Raw genomic sequence first — 20,057 nt, forward strand, 5'->3', positions numbered from 1 at the left:
GCGGGTTCAGTTCCAGACCAATTAAGCAAATATCGCAATAAAGCGAGTCACATGAATTTTTTTGGTTTTCCAGGGCATATAAAAGTTATGTTTACACTATACTGTAGTCTATTAAGTGTGCAATAGTATCATGTCTAAAAAAATGTACATACCTTAAGTAAAAAAATATTATATTGCGAAAAACGTTAACCATCACCTGAGCCTTTGGTGAGTTGTGGGAGTGACATCACAGATCACTGACCACCACAACCAATGTAATAATAATGAAAAAAAGTTTGAAGTAGTGCGAGAATTACCAAAATGTGACACAGAGGCCCGAAGTGAGCAAACGCTGTTGGGAAAACAGCACCGATTGACTTGCTCGATGCAGGGCTGCCACAAACCTTCAGTTTGTAAAAAAAACGCATCATCTGCGAAGTTCAATAAAGTGAGAGCAATAAAACAAGGTTTGCCTCTATGTCCCATGAAATACCTGGGACACGCTTACACTAAAAAAATTGTTTGTGGTTCATCGGAAATTCAGATTTAGCTGGCATCCTGCATTTTATCTGGCAGCCCTACCTGCCACCCCTGCTCACCCACATGGTGAGCCTTGGCCCTCTGGCCCGACCCCTGACCCCTCTCAAGGCCTGGCCTGGGTGTCCCCACCCACCCATCAGAAGCTGGCCGGGCTGCCTGCCTCCGGAGACGAGGTCACTGGCTGCCTTCTCCTCTAAGTCGCTAAGTCGTTTCTTTTTCTCTAGTTGACGGGTCCCTAACGAGCCCCAGGGGACCATGACTGTCCGGAGGCAGGACCGAGCCTCACCTGCACGGGACGGCCATCCCAGACAACCCGAGTTCTCAGGGAAATGTGCCCTGCTCCTGCCAGGAGACTGACATGCTGACTTCACCCGCTCCCGTCCACCTGCCGGGCCCGGCAGGGGGCCTGACAGCCGCACGAAGCACGAAGCAGTCGTCGGGACGGCAGGGGCACCAGCCCGTGCCAGGCGCCAGCGTGCTCTGCCCCGCAGGGAGGGGCGGGCAGCGCCTGGGAGCTGCTGGCGGGAGCGCCATCTGGACACGGGCCTGGCACCAGTGCGCCACGAAAAAATCGGAAATCGTGAGCCGGGCCCTCCCCTCCTCAGGGTGAGAGAAGCTGGGTGTTTGGAGCGCCTCCCAGACAGCAGGGTGGAGGAATGTAGGTCAACTCCTGGCTGCCGGAAAGAGTGATGTCATCGGCTCCTGGGGGAGAGATGGGGAAGTGGTAAGTTTAGGCGAGGGAGAGAGCCGGGTGCCGGAGCCGGGCAGGGAGGAGGGGGCCGGGGCTGGTTCCCCTCAATGGTCAAACCTGCCAGGATTTCAGGGCAGTCACAGGGACCCCTCGGTGAGCACAGGTGGGGCGCCTGGGAGAGCGCAGGACCCCGGGGGGGTTCTTGGTAATTGATCACCTCTTCCTGGTGTCTCCCCCACTTCTTTTACCACTTGTCCAAACATCATTGCATATGGAGGCTTCTGGGAGTGGATGGGTGTATTTCTGACACCTTGAAGGCCAGAGTCGCTTGAAACAAACTTCTATTTTAAAGCCGCCAGCAGTGTCTTCCCATTTCCCTTGTCAGAGAGAGCATTTATTTCTGGGGAAAGACTGTTCTTTTGTTTGGGGAAAAACAGTTCAGTGGGCTGTTGGGTTTATAGGGAAGCAAATCCCAAGCCTATGCTGGCCTGGAGATGTTAGCACGTGAGGGTGGACACATGCGGGAGAAGGCTGACCTCGAGAAGGGCACTTCCCTTGTGGAGGGGCTCAGGCATCTGGGGTTGGAGGCCTGGACTCCAGGGAGGAAGGATGCAGCCATGAGAGGGGGCTGGGGGCTCACGAGAGAGGTGGTCCAGGGGCTGCCCCTCCCAGGCAGCAGGTGGCCACGGCCCATGGCTGGGTCTCCAGGTCAGTGCTGGCTAATGGCCATCCTTTGACGTGTTCTCTTCGTACGTGATCATTCCCCTTGGCTCGCCCCAGCCTGTGAATCCACGTGTGATAGATCACTGTGGCCTGGGGGTGTTAGATCTTCTTTGGGGGATTAAGGGAGAGACCGTGTCCTTGGCTGGTGCACAGCAGCGTGGAGAGATTGGCAGCCTTCAAGGAAGCAAGCAATGGTCAGGAGAACCTCTCCTGATCCTAGAGAGGCTGGATCAAGAGGTGACCAGTAATGAGAAGGACATAGTTGGGGATCTTGCTAAGGGAAGCCTATAAAATACTGGACTCATAGCTAATGAGTGGAATGGGGGCAGGGCTAGGGTACTAGTGGGAAGAGGGCTCCTGGATGCTGGAGAACTTGAACCGTCTGGGTCAAAAGGCTTCAAGTCAAGGCCTGAGACCCCGAGAAGAGGGGGCACTGAAAGCCGAGCTGCAGGGCGCGGGTGTGCAAGGCCTCGGCCACCTGGCGTGACCTGGCTCTCTCAGGGTAATGTGGATAAATGCCGGCTGCTGCATCTCCTGGAACGCAGTCAGGCTGGCAATTGAGTTCATTGCCAAATCAGATTTGGGCTTCTGTGCGAAGTCCTTTTATATTAAGTGCTTTAACGTACATCACCTCCTCCAGTCTATTGATAAATCCTATTACCCATTGTGAAGCCAGAGGCAGCTTCCCAGCCAACAGGAGAGAGGCTGATGGAGGGGTGCTGGGGGGCTCAGGCGTGTGGCTTGGGGGAGACACGGTGGGTATGACCAGGCTGGTTGACTAAAGCAAGATCACCTCTTCCCCTGTGGGAGGGCTCAACACCCTGGAGGGAAGGGCCAGGCCTGGGTCGGGGGAGAGGGGGGGAATGTGCGGAGTGCTGGCCGTGATGGTGGAGGGGCAGCGATGGGGTGGGGGTCAGCCAGCCCGTTGGTTTTGTCTACCCACCTCCTGGCTCCCGGATTCCAGACCCCTTCTCCTCCGAAAGAGTTACGGATATTAAGACCCATTTGTTCATGTAAGTGAGTTCATTTGTTCATGAATGAATGAGTGAATGATTTCAACGAATACACAACATTCCTGCCTGGTTCTCAGTGCTGGCCTTACAGGGTCAGGAACACAGACCCAGACGCTGTTCTCTCAGAGCGCGGAGCCCCCGGGGTGGGGAAGGGGGAGGGCAGCTGGGTACAGGAGTGTGTGTGCAGCAACGCACCTGTGACAATGCAGTGGGATTGCTGTGCTCTTTGAAGGCCAGAGGAGGGGAGGCAAGGGCTGGCCGCCCAGATCTCCAGCCTGCGGGGACCCCGGAGGGGCGCTCTCCGAGCCAAGCCCTGAGGAATGAGGAGTTTGCCAGACAGGAGGGGTGGATGGGGTGGGTTGTGCTCCGGGCAGGGGGCTGATCTGTGAGGACTCAGGGCCCAGGCTGCCCAGGGAGGTGAGAGGAAGGATCTGTGGTCCACGGGAACGGAGTTTCTAAGGTCAACGGGAAGCCGCTGAAGGGTGTTGTTCAGGGAAGTGATGTGACTGGGTTTGGGTTTGGGGAAAAATCTCCGCGTGGAAGGGGCAAGGCTGAAGGGGGCAAGGCCAGTCCTCTCCCCAGACAAAATCCTGATGCGGCGTGTGCCCCTCTCCGTGGGGCAGGGGTAGTGATGGGGTCCATGTAGGAAACTGCTCAGGCTGACAGAGTGGGATGGGAGAGGTGGGTAGGAATCCAGAGATGGTCACACTGGTCAGAATGGCCATCATTAAAAAGTCTACAAATAACAAATGCTGGAGAGGGTGTGGAGAAAAGGGAGCCCTCCTACACTGTTGGCGGGAATGTAAGTTGGTGCTGCTACTATGGAGAACAGTATGGAGGTTCCTTAAAAAACTAAAAATAGAACTACCATACAACCCAGCAATCCCACTACTGGGCATATACCCTGAGAAAACCATAATTCAAAAAGAGTCATGTACCAAAATGTTCATTGCAGCTCTATTTACAATAGCCAGGACACGGAAGCAACCTAAGTGTCCATCATTGGATGAATGGATAAAGAAGATGTGGCACATATATACAATGGAATATTACTCAGCCATAAAAAGGAATGAAATTGAGTTATTTGTAGTGAGGTGGATGGACCTAGAGTCTGTCATACAGAGTGAAGTAAGTCAGAAAGAGAAAAACAAATACAGTATGCTAACACATATATATGGAATCTAAGGGAAAAAAAAAAAAAAAAGGTCATGAAGAACCTAGTGGTAAGACGGGAATAAAGACACAGACCTACTAGAAAATGGACTTGAGGATATGGGGAGGGCGAAGGGTAAGCTGTGACAAAGTGAGAGAGTGGCATGGACATATATACACTACCAAATGTAAAATAGATAGCTAGTGGGAAGCAACCGCATAGCACAGGGAGATCAGCTCTGTGCTTTGTGACCACCTAGAGGGGTGGGAGGGAGGGAGATGCAAGAGGGAGGAGATATGGGAACATATGTATATGTATAACTGATTCACTTTGTTATAAAGCAGAAACCAACACACCATTGTAAAGCAATTATACTCCAATAAGATGTTAAAAAAAAAAAAAAGGACAAAACTGTACTGACAGAGATCAGTGTTTGCTGAGGGCTGGGGGCCGGGAGAGGAGGGTGTGGCTACAAGGGGGCAGCTCGAGGGAGCTCTCTGCAGAGATGGACTGTTCTGTGTCTTGATTGTGCTGGTGGTCATATGAACCTACATGGGTTAAAATTCATAGAACTGCACTCCCAAAGGTCAATGTTACTGTATGATAATATACAAAACAAAATGTAAACATATTTAAAAATTTCTTCCAGAAACTTCTTCCTCCACCGGCTGTCCCCACTTGACTAGGTACAATCTCCATCCACGCAGGGCCTCCAGCCAGAATCCGGGGCTCCCCTGGATGCCTCCCGCTCCCACCAGCCACTCCGTCAACTCCATCCCCAGGCAGCCCTCGGCTCCCATCTCCACGTCCAGAGCCCGGTCCAGGCTGTGGTTTGTCTCGGCGGAAACGGCCTGGTCTCCCTCCAGATGCCCCTCCCAACTCAAGCGGCAAAGCATCAGAAATCAGATAGTGTTACCTCCCTGCCTAAGATCCTGCAATGGCTTTCCCTGAACTTAGAACAAAACCAACTCCCTCCCAAGGCTGCAGGGCTAGCACCACCTGGCCCTGTCCCCTCTGCTCTCATGGCGCTCACACACTCTAGCCACGTCACATTAAGTTCTTAGAAGGCATCACCCGTGAGGTGAAGGCAGGGCCTTTGCACCTGCTGTTCCCCTGCCGGGAATGCACCTCCACCTGCTCCCGCTCACCCTTCCACCTTCAAAGCTTCCTCCTCGGGCTTCCCTGGTGGCGCAGTGGTTGAGAGTCTGCCTGCCAATGCAGGGGACACGGGTTCGAGCCCTGGTCTGGGAAGATCCCACATGCCGCGGAGCAACTGGGCCCATGAGCCACAACTACTGAGCCTGCGCGTCTGGAGCCTGTGTCCCGCAACAAGAGAGGCCGCGATAGTGAGAGGCCCCCGTACCGCGATGAAGAGTAGCCCCCGCTTGCCGCAACTAGAGAAAGCCCTCGCACAGAAACGAAGACCCAACACAGCCAAAAAATAAATAAATAAACAAATGTGGGGTTTAAAATGTTCTGATAAAAAAAAAAAATAGCTTCCTCCTTGGGGGCCTTCCCCCACCACCTGGGCCCCGGTGTCAGGTCGGCCCTCCCAGCCACCCTCCCTATAGTCCCCTCGGTTTGTTACCTTCCCAGCACCTTTAGTCACCTGTGGTGGTTTGGTTTGTTTATTCCTATCTCCCTACTAGACTGTAAACCCCGTGGGGCTCTTGGATCTGAAGCACCTGGCTGTGTTGGACACATAGTAGGTCCCTGTTAAGGATTGAATTGTGTCCCCCAAAAAGACAGATTGAAGTTCTATCTATGCTGGTGCCTGTGATTGTGACGTGATATGGAAACAGGGTCTTTGCAGATGTGATTAAGATGTAAATTAAGATGAAGTGATACTGGAGTAGGGTGAGCCCTTAGTCCAGTATGACTGCTGTCCTTCTAAGAAGAAGAGATATGGGGAGAACACTCTATCGAGACAGAGGCACAGAGAGAAGACGGCCACGAGAAGACAGACGAAGGGATGGGATAATGCATCTACAGCCAGGGGATGCCAAAGATGCTGGCTTCCCGCAGCAGCTAGGAGAACGGATTCTCCCTGACAGGTTCTGGGGAGAGCATGGCCCTGCCACCACCTTGATTTCAGACTTCAAGCCCCCAGAACTGTAAGACAATACATTTCTGTTGTTTTAAGCCCACCTGATCTGTGGTACTTGGTGATGGCAGCCCCAGGAAACTAACTAATACAAGTGCCCATTAAAAATATCCATTGAATGAATTAATACGACAGTGACAAAACTCTCAGAAGGAAATCCTCCCCACTCAGCGAGAGAAAGGGGGGGGGGCGCTCGTTCTCCCCAGCACTGTTGGAAGGCATTACTGTCAGGGATTCCATCCCTAACTCACCCACCGGGGCCCCATATCTTCTGAGACCCCAGCCAAACCCAGGACCCCCCTCCTGCCTCCTCCCACCAGGGCTGGGGCCACACCTGGTAGGTGAGCAGCCCAGAGGTACCCAAAGGAGCCTGGATAAATGCCCCATGGGTCCCCCTGCCACACTTGGCAGTGGACACCCCCCATATCCTCAGCACAGCTCTGCCCCCGCCCCATTCCTCAGCAGGCGACAATATTGTGCATGTCCCATCTTTGGTGGGAGGAAGTGGTTCAGGAAGCTTGGCAGATTCGGTTAAAGGGTGTAAACTGCACCTAACAAAATCTCTGTCCTTAATGAGCTGGGAACATATACGTTGGGTTGAAAAAATAAAAAATAGAACACGAAACTGACTCTCCAAACGTTTGGGGATCATGGACCCCTTTGGCAATGGAATGAAAACTAAGGCCCTCACTTGGGCCGACCTCACACCCACACAATGCTTAGCATGTATTTCCGGGAGTCCAGGACCATTAAAGCCCACTCTCCTGAAAGCCCATGGGCCCCGTAGAAGGACCTCCAGGCTGTGCCCTGTGATCCTGGTGTTTTATTGACACAGTGGTGACCCTAGCACTTACTGCATGTTTACCATGGCCTGGCCACGGCTCTGAGCCTCTTCATGGGTTGTCTGATTTAAACTCCATGGTTATGGGACTTCCCTGGTGGTGCAGTGGTTGAGAATCCGCCTGCCAATGCAGGGGACACGGGTTCAAGCCCTGGTCCGGAAAGATCCCACGTGCCGCGGAGCAACTAAGCCCATGAGCCACAGCTACTGAGTCTGTGCTCTAGAGCCCATGAGCCCATGAGCCACAACTACTGAGCCTGCATGCCACAACTACTGAAGCCCGTGTGCCTAGACCCCGTGCTCCGCAACAAGAGAAGCCACCGTAATGAGAAGCCTGCACACTACAACGAAGAGTAGCCCCTGCTCGCCGCAACTAGAGAAAGCCCGTGCACAGCAACGAAGACCCAACGCAGCCAAAAATGAAACAAACAAGCAAACAAAAAAACTCCATGGTTATTATCTCCATTTTATGGAGGTGGGAAAGGAGCCACAGACAAGTTAAGAAACTTGCCCTGGGTCACACCTGAGCCAGGATTTGCACCTGGACAGTCTGACATGGAAGCCATCCACCTATTTCTTTTTCGTCTTGTGTGTGTGTGTGTGTGTGTGTGTGCGTGTGTGTGTTAAAATATACATAACATAAAACTTACTATTTTGCCATTTTAAAGTGTATAGTTCAGTGACATTAAGTACATTCACATTATTGTGCAACTATCATCAATATCCTTTTCTAGGGACTTCCCTGGTGGTCTAGTGGTTAGGACTCCGTGCTTTCACCACCGTGGCCAGGGTTCAATCCCTAGTCAGGGAACTAAGATCATGCAAGCTGTGCGGTGCAGCCAAAAATAAAATAAAATTAACAAACAAACAAATAAAAGCAATTACCTTTAAAAAATATCCTTTTCCAGAACACTTACATCACCCCAAACAGAAACTCTATACCCTCTAAATAACTCTCCACTCCCTCCTCCCTCCAGCCCCTGGCAACCTTATCTGATTTTCCGTCTCTGTGAATTTGCCTATTCCTGGTGCCTTACAGATGTGGACTCACACAGTATTTGTCGTTCTGTGTCTGGTTTATATCACCCATGTTGTAGCAGGTGTCAGGATTTCCTTCCTTTTCAAGGCTGAATAATATTCCATGGTATGTATAGACCACATTTTGTTAATCCATCATCAGTTGATGGACACTTGGGTTATTTCCACCTTTCCACCATGCGAATAATGCTGCTAGGAACATGGATGCACAAGTATCTATTCAAGTCTCTGCTTTCAGTTCTTTTGGGTATATACCCGGGAGCGGAACTGCTGGATCATATGGGAATTCTATGTTTAATTTTTTGAGGAACCAAAAAACTGTTTTCCACAGCAGCTGCACCATTTTACATTCCTACCAATAGTGCACAAGGGTTCCTATTTGTCCACATCCTCGCCAACACTCGTTGTTTTCTGTTTTTCTGACAGCAGTCATCCTAAGGGGGCACCTCCATCTATTTCTTAACCTCCAAGCCTCAGTTTCCTCATCCGCATACTGGGGACCATGACCCTCAAGGGGCAGGACTCAATGAGGAAACACACATACGGGACTTAGAATACCACACATACGGGACTTAGAATACCACACATACGGGACTTAGAATACCACATGGCCCATAAGAACTGCTCAGCAATGACAGTTAATGTTACTGAAGGGGGGAGCCCCACCCCCCAACCCCAGGTGGGGATCACAGAGCTACGAGGGTCAGTGCAGGCAGAATAAAGTCACACGCTTCCCTTCTCGCCCATGTTCCCTGTGGACCAGCGATGGAAGAGACTAGACGGAGGGCGGGGCAAGTACGTGCAGTAAGTGGAAAGGTCTCTGCTCTCTCTGATCCCCTCCCCCTCCCACTGCCCTCCACACACACACACACACACACACACACACACACACACACGTGCACAAAGCCTTCTTCCCTCCTGCGGTTTCTATTCTCGTCCTAAGTTCCGTCGATCTCCAGTTACTGGGTGATCAATACGGACAGGACGTTTATGGAAGAAGACAAGAAGGCAAGAAAGGGGCAGGGGGTCAAGGGAGGAGAAAACCAGGCGGGTGCTGGCTGGCCCAGGGCCTTGGATGAGAAGCCAGACCCCAGCAGCATCTGGGAGAGCCGGTGGATTCTCACACCGACCAAATTTTAAAATGGCATCTATAGTTCCTGTTCACTTAATCAATGGTGTACAGATCAGGTGCACAGGACCTTCAGCTGATGCATGGGACCTCTCTCCATCATCTCCCCACCAACACCACCCTGCTTGGCTTGAATACCTCCAAGAATGGGGAACTCACTCTTCCTTTCCTGTCCTTGGCTGGCTAAGGCCCAGCTGGACTGGTTCCCTGGAGCCTCCAAGAGTTTTCTGGGTGGAGGACTTTGCCCTGGGGCAGGGCCCGGGGGTGAGAATAGGATGACCATTTCCCCTTCCCTCTGCCCCAGATCCAGAGTCAGCAGGCTGTTTACCCAGAGTTTGTCCACACTTCAGATCCCAGGTGTCCAGGGGCCTGCAGAATACTATGAGTGTAGTGGCTATGTTGTCACAGCTGTGAGAAGACAGGCAGGTCTCAGAGCAGAGGGGGCACACTGACAGCTTGTGAGCTGCCTTGGGCTGCAGGTGTGTTTTGTTTTACCTGCACAGGATTTTCAAAGAACTTTGAAGTAGGTGCCAGTATTTCAAAAAGCAAGTGATTTCACATATATATCTGCTATGTGCCTTCTCTCACAACATCAGAAGATGTGGCCACATCTGGTCTGCCTCTCTCCCTGACCTCTCTGGCCACCTATCCAGAGGAATGGGACACTAGGGTAAGCTCTTCAAATACATCATTTCACTGAAGCCTCACCCCAAGCTGGTGAGGTCGTTATCATATCTCCATTTTGAAGATGGGAAAACTGAGGCTTAGACAGGTTAAGGTGATCCAGTTAATCAGTGATGGAGGCAGGATTCAAACCCTGGTTGGTCTAATGATGCCATCTTCTACCTGGGGGTTCCCACCTCTCCACTTCCTTGAGGAGATTTGTAAAGATAAAGCCTTCTGGACCTCTCCCCAAACTTGTGGGATCCAGAGCTCTTAGCAGTGGGGCTGGGGAGCCCGTTGTTTTAAAATGCCCTCCTGAGGATTTCCCTGGCGGTCCAGTGGTTAAGAATCTACCTTCCAATGCAGGGGACGGGGGTTCGATCCCTGGTCGGGGAACTAAGATCCCACATGCCGTGGGGCAACCAAGTCTGCATGCCGCAACTAGAGAGAAACCCACGCGCTGCAACGAAAGAGCCCGCATGTCAGATCCCGCATGTGGCAACGAAGGACCCTGTGTGCTGCAACTAAGACCCGACGCAGCCAAAAATAAAATAAATAAATATTGAAAAAATAAATAAATAAAGTAAAATGCTCTCCTGTATGAAGCTGGTTGGATGTGGGCCTGGCTGCCCTTGACCACTGTGTCGGGGGTGCAGGTGGGGGCCCTGTCTCTTCTCCAAGCACCATCTCATTCCTCCTCAAATCCGGTGCCGCCCCGGACTTGCCCAGTTAAAGCCAGCCACTCTCCCAGTCCACACCTGAGTTTCCCTGTGTGTGGAAGGAGAAAATCGCTCCCGCCCCCTCCCAGCCTTCCAGGAACAGGAGCAACTTAACGGGCGGGACCCCCCTCTTCTCTTTATCTCAGACCCAGAGTAAGCAGGACTGGCAAGGCTGTTTTGCCTGGTCCTGAAGGGAGGGGAGGCCGGTGGTGGGCCGGGACCTCCAGATGCTGGAGGCTACTTTGCTCCCTGCACCACTGCCTTGTGGGGCTGCGGTTCACTCTCCTCCTTCCTCTCACCCCCTGATTTGTACCAGGTCCTCATCCCCAGGGGCCTGGGCTTCTCCATCTGCTCCATCCTCCTCCCCCAGAGCCAGGTGCTTGCTGGCTGGAAATAGCCGACATGAGTGACAGGGCTGGAAGCATCCATGGTATCAAAGACCTTTGGATTCCATAGAGGGATGGACTTGAGCTTGGGCACACCTGGGTTGGACCTTGACTGTTTGGTGTTCAGTTTTGCTGTGTGATCTACTTATGTCCCCTGAACTCGGCCTCCTTATCTAAAAACACGAGGTGGAGGGGAATGCCGTCCCTGTGGGAAAGGCTCTATGGGGCGGAGATCAGGTCCGGCTTGCTCAATGCTCCAGCTTGTGGGGTCTTAGAGATTTAATAACCATGTGGGAAGTGAACAACTACTGATTAACTAAGATGTATGTGAGCCCTTAGCTCACTGCTCAACAGGAAAGGAGCCCATAGCAAACACTCAATAAATATCAGCTACTATTGTTAGCAGGCCACAGGGGGAGGCACCGTGTAACTCTGGGTCATGAAATTCTGAGCAAATACCAGAACAGCTTCAGTCTGAAATCCCAGCACCCGAGAGCCCCGGGATCCTCAGGTCACTACTCAGGAACACCAAGGGCATCATCTGGGTGGGCCCACGGGCACCTTTGCCACCCCACCCTGCCCCTCTGGCCTCTCTGGCTCCCAGGCACAGCTGGACTTTCCCACCTGGAATTTAAAAAGGAAAAGTAGAGGAAGTCACAGCCCATTGCTGAAGCATCTAACTAGACCTAATTAATCGATTAGCCAAGCTGCCGCTTTCCTGCCAACCAGCTGCCTGAAGAGTACTTACTTTACCTGTGAATTGATTGCGTACTTTCACCACCACTACAGCTAATCCCCACCACCCACAGAGGCTGGGTGCCAACGGGAACTGGGAGCTGCTGGGCAGGGACCACCCTGCCAAGTTGCCAGGGAGGCACGGGCTCCAGGCAGCCCCAGTCCTCAGGTTACAGACAGGAAACTGAGGTCCCGAGAGGGGTGCAGGCAGGCGGGGCTGGAACCCAGCTCACCTGACCCCCAGGTCACCTGGCACCAGAACAGCCCTCTTGATTTGGATGAGGCTGAAAAGCTGAGGCTCTTTCCTGCCCCGCTCTGTCCCTCTGTCCCTTCCCAAATATGATCTGCCCCATTTCTGCATCTCAGAGTCCCTCCTAAGAGAAAAAGGACCTTCACCCCTGGCTGAGGTGTAAGGGGCACTACAGGTCCTGGCTGTCACCATCCAGCGCAGACCCTGCAGCCGGCCCAGACCTCAGGACCCTGCACGAGCCGCCTAATGAAGTGGCAGGCAGGCCCTTGATTAGACTCCTGAAGATGAGGGACACCCCCGTAGCAGCCCAAGGAGGTCAGAAAAGGGGCCACAGCCCCCAGAAAGGGTGGGGATCTTGTTCCTACCTCTGAACTGCTAAGCTGTTGGGTCAGCGGATGGGAGGGTCTTAAAAGAACCAGACCATTGCATCCCCAGGGCTGGCAGACGTCACCAAGATGACCAACGGCCCAAAGCCTGCACACAGATCCGAGAAACAGAGCAGGAGCTTGATGCTTGACTCCCCGCTACCACAATAGCTGCCATATATCAGGTGGTTTCCAGACCATTCCTGGTTTAAAATAGCCTGCCCCAAGTGCGGGCGGGTTAGGAATCACGGGTGTCAGAACCACAGGCCCCTGCACGTGCACCTGCCTCACTGCCGCCCGCTGGCCTTGAACTTGACCCCACCTCATGAATCGCTTGCCTTTGCCTTGGCCCACCTGGAATCCACACACAGAGTCAAAGGAAAATAAAATGCAGACACGGCGGAAAACCAAAACCCCACACCGCCCCTGCCCACCCCTACTCCGCAGGTGTGACCACAGTGAGAAGTTAGTACACAGGCTTCCAGCCCCGAACGGACTTCTTTCCAATGTCAATGTCAACAGACAAATCATGTGTGCGGGCATATTATATATTTTACAAAAATGGGATTATACTATACACACCATGCAGCAAACTGGTTTTTGCACTCATCAGTAATTATATACTCGGGCAGTCTGTAGAGCCTGTTGTGGAAAGCTGCCCAGGGTATGTGGTCCCAGCTGGGTTCTGGTACAGCCCTTGCCCAAACTGGCCTAAGCCATGCTCCTGGCCCTAATTATGCCCCAACACCCTTGGGTCTCAACTTGGTCCTTCCTCAACCTGCCCCAGCTCTCGGACGCCATTATTTTGAACACTATTTATTTTATTCAATAAACACTCTGTTAGCATGTGTGACGTGCTAAACCCATAGTAGTTTAAACTACGATGTAATAAACACAAGCTCATAGTAGTTCTGAGTATTTCATCAACTCTAACTCTAACTCATTTAGCTTACCACGATCCAATGCGAGAAGGATGCTCGTTATCTTCCCTGTTCTACGGATGGGGAAACTGAGGCACAGAGAGGCCCTCGTCCGGAGGCTCACAGCCAGTCGATGGCAGAGCTGGGAATTCAACCCAGGCCATCCGGCTCCAGAATGCCTACTCCCAACTGTCACACCAGCGGTTCTCAAACGTGAGTGTGTATCAGAATTCTCCGGAGAGCTTATTAAAACACAGATTGCTGGGCCTCACCCCTGGAATTTACGATACAGCAGGTCTGGCATGGGGCCCGAGAATTTGCATTTCTAACAAGTTTCCAAGTGACGCTAATGCTGCTGGTCTGGGAATCACACTTAGAGAGCTCTTGTGTTACACGCTGCTGCCCCTTATGATTGACCCCTTGGTTACCAGCGACGGGCCCCCCCAAGCTTCGCTCTTGAGTGCAGACCAGGGTGTTATACCCGTGGCTTGGGATAAAGGCCTTGCCCCTACTGACCAGCAGGTCATCTGTCGAATGAACAGATGATCTGGGACAGCGTGCAACCATTTTATCATCTGCAATCTAAAGAGTTCCTGGGAATCAAAGGCCGTTTTTACCTCCTATGATGGTCTTTTGCCTCCCCCCAAAGTGTCCACAAAACATTTTCTTCTCCAAAGCTGTGAGTAAAGGAATAACTCAGCAGGGTTGGGTTGTCCACACGCTACATAGTCCAAAGAAAAGTCTGCCCCTTAACTAGCTCCTGGGAGGAGTTTATGAGCCTTGGAATGTCCTGCCCAATAAGAGTGTCTTTGTTTACCCGGGGCCTTGGACCACTCCAGATAATTTACGCTAATGATGTGATTTATGATGGCAGCCTTGGGCCATGTAGTATCAACATGACCTGTGGGTCAAGGAATTGGGGACCAAGGTCAACCACGTGGGCAGTCAGCCATGCCTACATAACCAATTCCCAATAAAACCCCTGGATACCCAGGCTCGGGCAAGCTCCCCTGGCTGGCGCTACTTCACACGTGCTATGTCACACATCATTGCTGCACTGGGAGAGGAAGACCGGAAGCTCGCACTGCTATCTCCCAGAGCCTGCCCTCTGCACCTGTCTCTGTTGCTGACTGTAATCTGTATCTTTTCATTGTAACAACAGCAACTGTGGGTATAACAGCTTTGCTAGGCTCTGTGAGTCCTTCTAGCAAATCACGGAGCCTGAAGGTGGTTTTGGGCACCCCCCAGACACAAGTGCCCATTCATTGAGTCCGTGGCCACTTACATTGTACCTCCCAAGCACCAGGCTTTAGCTCAAGCCCCACCCACACTGCCCAGGTCTGCTCAGCTCCACCCATCCTCTCCAGACCTCCCAGCCCTGTGGCTAGAGGTAGCCTGGGCCCTACGGAGGACATTTATCAGCCACCATTCACCTCCCTCCATGGAAAAACGCAGGTAGCCCCGTTGATGTAACACCAGGTAACATTCCAGGTACCAGGTAATGTCCCAGGTATCACGTAACATCCTAGGTACCAGGTAACATTCCAGGTTATCAGGTAATATCCCAGAAAACAGGTAACATCCTGGGAACAAGATAATATTCCAGGAACCAGGTAACATCCTGGGTACCAGGTAACGTCTCAGGAACCAGGTACTATCCCAGGAACCATGTCACGTCCTAGGTACCAGGTAACATCCCAGGTATCAGATAACATGCCAGGAAACAGGTAACATCCTAGGCCTCAGGTAACATTCCAGGTATCTGGTAATATCCCAGGAAGCAGGTAACATCCTGGGTACCAGGTCGCCCCCGGGCCTTACCTGCCCATGACCTCGATGTTGGAGATGGCGTAGAAGTACTTGTAGAGGTTCTCCCGCTGCACATACGTGCCGCCCAGCGCCGGGCGCAGCAGCCGCATGCGCAGGTCGGTGAGGGTGAAGAACTCCTTGAGGCCCTTGGCGCTCTCCAGCCGCGTGTACAAGTTGTCCATGTTGCGCAGGCTGGGGCCGGCGAAGATGGCGAAGCGGTCCCGCACCTCGAAGCGCACGTGCTTCTCCTTCTTGGAGCCGGCCCAGCGCGAGTACTCCTCCGTGCACAGCACCCGGTGGGCACCCGACGCCGACAGGTCGCGGGCCCGGCGGGCGGGCATGCCGAAGGCCTCCATGCAGTCCTCTGCGTAGAACTGGTAGGGCTGCCACGTGCGCCCGTTGTCCAGCGACTTCTCCAGCACCATGACGGTGGGCCGGCCGTACTCGAAGGTCACCACCACGTCGTCCGTCAGCTCCACGCTCTTGTTCCACGAGAGGGTGATGTTGGCCTCCAGCGGGCTGGGGTAGCGGCTCCACGTGACGCTCTGCCAGTAGGTGGCTAGGCCCTCATCCTCCCTGTCGAACATGAGCTGCGGCGGGTGAGCCAGGTCCGGGTTGGAGGCGTCACACTCGTTGCTGCACAGGTAGGGGTTCTCCTGCGGGGGTGGGGGGGGGGTGGAGAAGACCAGGGTGGACGCTGGATGCTCTGGGGGGCCCGGGAGCCTTGTCCCAGCCCAGCCCCGCTGTCTGCCCAGAGGTCTCAGAGCCTGTGCTCCGACGTCCGGGCACCAGGAAGCCTCTCTCTTCCGAAGCCCACAAAGACATGCAGCTCTATTGCCTCCCAAGAAAACACATTTGTTCCTACTCTAAGCTCAGACAATCAGGAAGGGCGGGAGCTAGTCACTGCTCCAAGACCCTCCATGGCTCCCCACTGCCTGGAGGGTAAAGCCTTACCGCTTTACCTCGTTGACTCTGACCTCCTCCCACCACATCTGGAGCCACTGTTCCTGGCCTCCCACCTGAGCACTCCTGTCCTCCAGGCCTCCCTTGTCTGTGCCTCTGAGCCTTTGCAGATGGCGTTCCCTCTCCTCGACATGCCCTTCCACTCTCTGTCTGCCTCCAAATTCCTACTCACACTTTTTTTTTTCATCTTTATAGGAGGATAATTGCCTCACAATGCTGTGCCAGCCCCTGCTGTACAACAAAGTGAATCAGCCACATGCATACATATATCCCCATATCCCCTCCCTCTTGAGCCTCCCTCCCACCCTCCCCATCCCACCTCTCTAGGTCATTGCAAAGCACCGAGCTGATCTCCCTGTGCTACGCAGCTGCTTCCCACTAGCTATCTGTTTTACATTTGGTAGTGTATATATGTCAACGCTACTCTCTCACTTCGTCCCAGCTTACCTTTCCCCCTCCCCGTGTCCTCAAGTCCATTCCCTACGTCTGCGTCTTTATTCCTGCCCTTCCCCTAGGTTCTTCAGCACTATTTTTTTTAGATTCCATATATATGTGTTAGCGTACGGTGTTTGTTTTTCTCTTTCTGACTTCACTCTGTATGACAGTCTCTAGGTCCATCCACCTCACTACAAATAGCTCAATTTTGTTTCTTTCTATGGCTGAGCAATGTGCCATTGTATAGATGTGCCACATCTTCTTTATCCATTCATCTGTTGATGGACGTTTGACTCTTGAAACATCTCCTACACAGAGATGCCTTCTCGACCCTTCAGACAATACAATTAGTAGCAACAGGAGGGGCGGTGGAAGAAGTCAAAGTCACAGCCCCCTGGTGCCCAGCACATTATCTCATTTCTCTCCTGTTTAGTAACTAGCTCACCGCCAATGCTCACAGTGTGGGAGTGTCAGCTCCGTGCTCGGGATGAAGCAACCCGGGCTTTGGAAGGTGGTGGCCCTTGCCCGAGGCCCTGCTGGGAAGAGCTGGGGGCCACACTGTGGCCTGTCTGTCACTGGGGCCTGCTCTCTGTCCCCACAGCACGCGTGTCTGCCTCACGCACAGCCCAGGTTCCCCTCAAGCGGGTGCGTCTTGTGGCAGTCCTTTCCAGGTCCTCGGCACGTGCCTGGCAGGCCCAGTGGGGAACACCGGCTGGGGAAGGCAGGGCACGGCCCCCACGTGCTTCCTCTCCCCTCACCCCCGCCTCCGAAAGCTGGCAGCCCACTCCCTGGCCCAGCGGGCTCCAGCCGGGGCTTCCCTCCTCCGCAGTTCAAATCCATCCCCCGGGTCTGGTCTGCCGTGTGAACTCACCCGGAGGCCTGAAAATATCACTAACGTGGTGGTTGCCGGGGGTTGGAGGGATGAATAGGGGGGAGCCCAGGGAATTTTTAGGGCAGTGAAGCCATCTTGTATGACACTGTCATGCTGGATAAATGACATGATACATTTGTGCAACACCAAGAGGGAACCCTACTGTCAACGTGGGCTTGCGTTAATAACAACATGTCCGTGTAACAAAGGTACCACGCTAATGCAAGCTGTTAATAATGGGGCAACTGTGTGGGGAAACGGGTCTTAGGCGCTCTCTGGACTGTCTGCTACATTTTCGGTAAACCTAAGACTGCTCTAAAAAATAAAGGCTATTAATTAAAAGGAAACACCGTCACTAAGAACCGCACGCGCCCCAGACCAATTGCAGCTCCTTTGATGAATATTTCAGGTCCCTGGTTTGCTCAGAAACAAAGCGCCTTCGATCTGAGTTAAAGCCTCACATTCTAAAATGAGGCATTTGGCTCCCAGTGTCAGTGGGCGCCTTGTCTCCCGAGGGGCCGAGCCGGCATCACCGCAGCGACCTTGGGCCATCACCTTTGAAGCCCGTTAGTGGAGGACCAGTTCCTAGGCCACCCAGGGATCCTCAGTGGGCAGGCTGGCTCTGGGGTTTACTGAGGCAGGTTCCACCAAAATAGCTCTGTCCTGGGTCCCCTGTGGTACAACTGTCCACCCCACCTGGCCCGACCTGCTGATTCCCAGGACCCGGAAAACTTGGGGTGGAAGGGGTACAGCATTGAGTCCACCCCCCTCACTGAGCAAATGGGGAAACCGAGGCCCAGGGTGGGGCAGGATGGGCCCGGGCCTCCTTGAGGGTGGGAGGGGTTTGAGGATGAACCTGCTTCTGTCCTGGACAACCTCAGGGGTGTTCTGGAACTCTCGGGACCTCACACAAAACATGGCAGGGAGAGGGGCCTGGCTCGGCCCACGGGGGCCCAAGCTTCCTTGCGCTCCAGTTGGTGATCTTGTGATGTTGCCCGGAATGCGGAGAGGCTGAAAGGCCCCATGGGGATGGCTCAATGGCTTGTAGAGTCCAGGCCTGGTGATGAAAGGGGGGCAGGCCTGCCTGTGGGGGACAGCCTGCTCCCCAGGCCCTCAGCCGGCTCAGAGCTCACACCTGGACACTGGGGACCGGAAGACACAGTTTGCACCCAAGTGGGCATCCTCCCCTCCCCCAACCCAGCAATCATCCTCTTCCCACAGCTTCCCTTCTTCTAAGGCCCCTGGCACCTTGTTATGGAGTATACTGTGTCCCCCCCCACCAAAATTCATATGTTGAAGCCTTAACCCCCAGTACCTCTGAATGTGACTGTATTTGAAAATAGGTCCTTTAAAGGTGATTACATTAAAATGAGGCCCTTAGGGTGGGCCCAAATCCAATCTGACTGGTGTCCTTACAAGAAGGGAAAATTTGGATACCCAGAGAGACCCCTGGGGCACGTGCACACAGAGATGACCATATGAAGAATCAGCAAGAGGGGCCCATTGGCAAGTCATGGAGAGAAGCCTCAGAAGAAACCAACCTGCCTTGGTCTTCAAGGGTCAAACCTTGACCTTGGACTTCCAGCCTCCAGAACATGAGAAAATAAATTTCTGTGGTTTAAGCCACCCAGGCCCTAGCAAACTAATACATGCCTCACCCCAAGTGAGCAAAGCGTGGGTCAGGGTGGGAGGAGCGGCCAGACGCTCTCTCTGGGGCCCTCCTCTACCAGCCCGCTTCTCAATACGCTGGCACCAGGTGGCATCATGCTACTCTGCCCACCTGGAAAGCTATCCACCCAGCACTGAAGCTGGGCCTTTTCCCCGGCTGTCTCATCCCCTCTCACCTCTGAGCTTGTGCCCCTGCAGCCGCTTTCCCTACTCTGGGTTTTTAGAGCTTTCCCCACGTACTTCCTCCAGGAAGCCCTCCTTGCCTGATTCATTTTTGAACCCAGTTCCCTCATCATTCACCACAGGATTGTTAGTGTGCTTATCTGGGACAGTGTAGAGGAGCCTCCCTGTAGGGCTTGGACCTCAGTAACCAGTCACTAAGTTACAGTTATTACGGTCATCCTATTAATTAGTTATTAATAGAATGATAATTAGATTAATAGTAATAGACCTCATATGGAATGTTGATATTATTCCTGTCAACCCCCAGCTGCTGTGAAACACCTCACCTCTCCCCTGGTCCTTTTCTTTTGGCCATGCCACGTAGCTTATGGGGCCCTAGTTCCCCGACCAGGGATTGAACCTGGGCTCTCCGCAGTGAGAGCGCGGAGTCCTAACCACTGGACCTCCAGGGAATTCCCTCCCCTGGTCCTTCTCCATCCCCCTGCCTACGTTCCCTCACCTGACCAGCCTCCTGTGGTCCCCATGGCGGGACATTGGATCCCTCACGCCCCGATGCACCCGGCCTGTCTGTCATCAGGAAGACTGACACAGCCGGCTCTGCCAAGGGACGGGAGGCTCCAACCTGGCTGCCAGAGCCAAGCTGCCCTAACCTGCAGGGCTCACTGCCCCCCCCCCGGCCCCCACCCCGGCCTCAGCCCGGGAAGCAGATGGTCAGAAACTAATGAATCAGCCTGTGTATTTACCAGCCCTGCGCCTGCTGCGGAGTGAGCGGGCTTAATCAACAGCGAGCACAATAAATAAATCCCAAGCCCTCGCCAACACAATTCCCTCTCTCCTATTTCTCTTCTTTCTTCCACCGCCCTCCCACCCCAAGATCTC

The 20,057-nt window shown here is 53.3% G+C and overlaps 1 protein-coding gene across 3 annotated transcripts in view; it reads right to left on the minus strand.

Moving 5' to 3' along the window:
• NTNG2 (netrin G2) overlaps positions 1-20,057 on the minus strand; it is a 71,346-nt gene that overhangs the window by 23,626 nt on the left and 27,663 nt on the right. For all 3 annotated transcript variants that reach the window (XM_068552919.1, XM_068552918.1, XM_068552917.1), the window contains exon 3: positions 15,071-15,714. In XM_068552919.1, coding sequence (XP_068409020.1) covers positions 15,071-15,714 — 644 coding nt within the window. The remainder of the gene's footprint in view (positions 1-15,070; positions 15,715-20,057) is intronic.

This window comes from Eschrichtius robustus, chromosome 10 (genome assembly GCF_028021215.1).
Source record: "Eschrichtius robustus isolate mEscRob2 chromosome 10, mEscRob2.pri, whole genome shotgun sequence".
NCBI lineage: Eukaryota > Metazoa > Chordata > Mammalia > Artiodactyla > Eschrichtiidae > Eschrichtius > Eschrichtius robustus.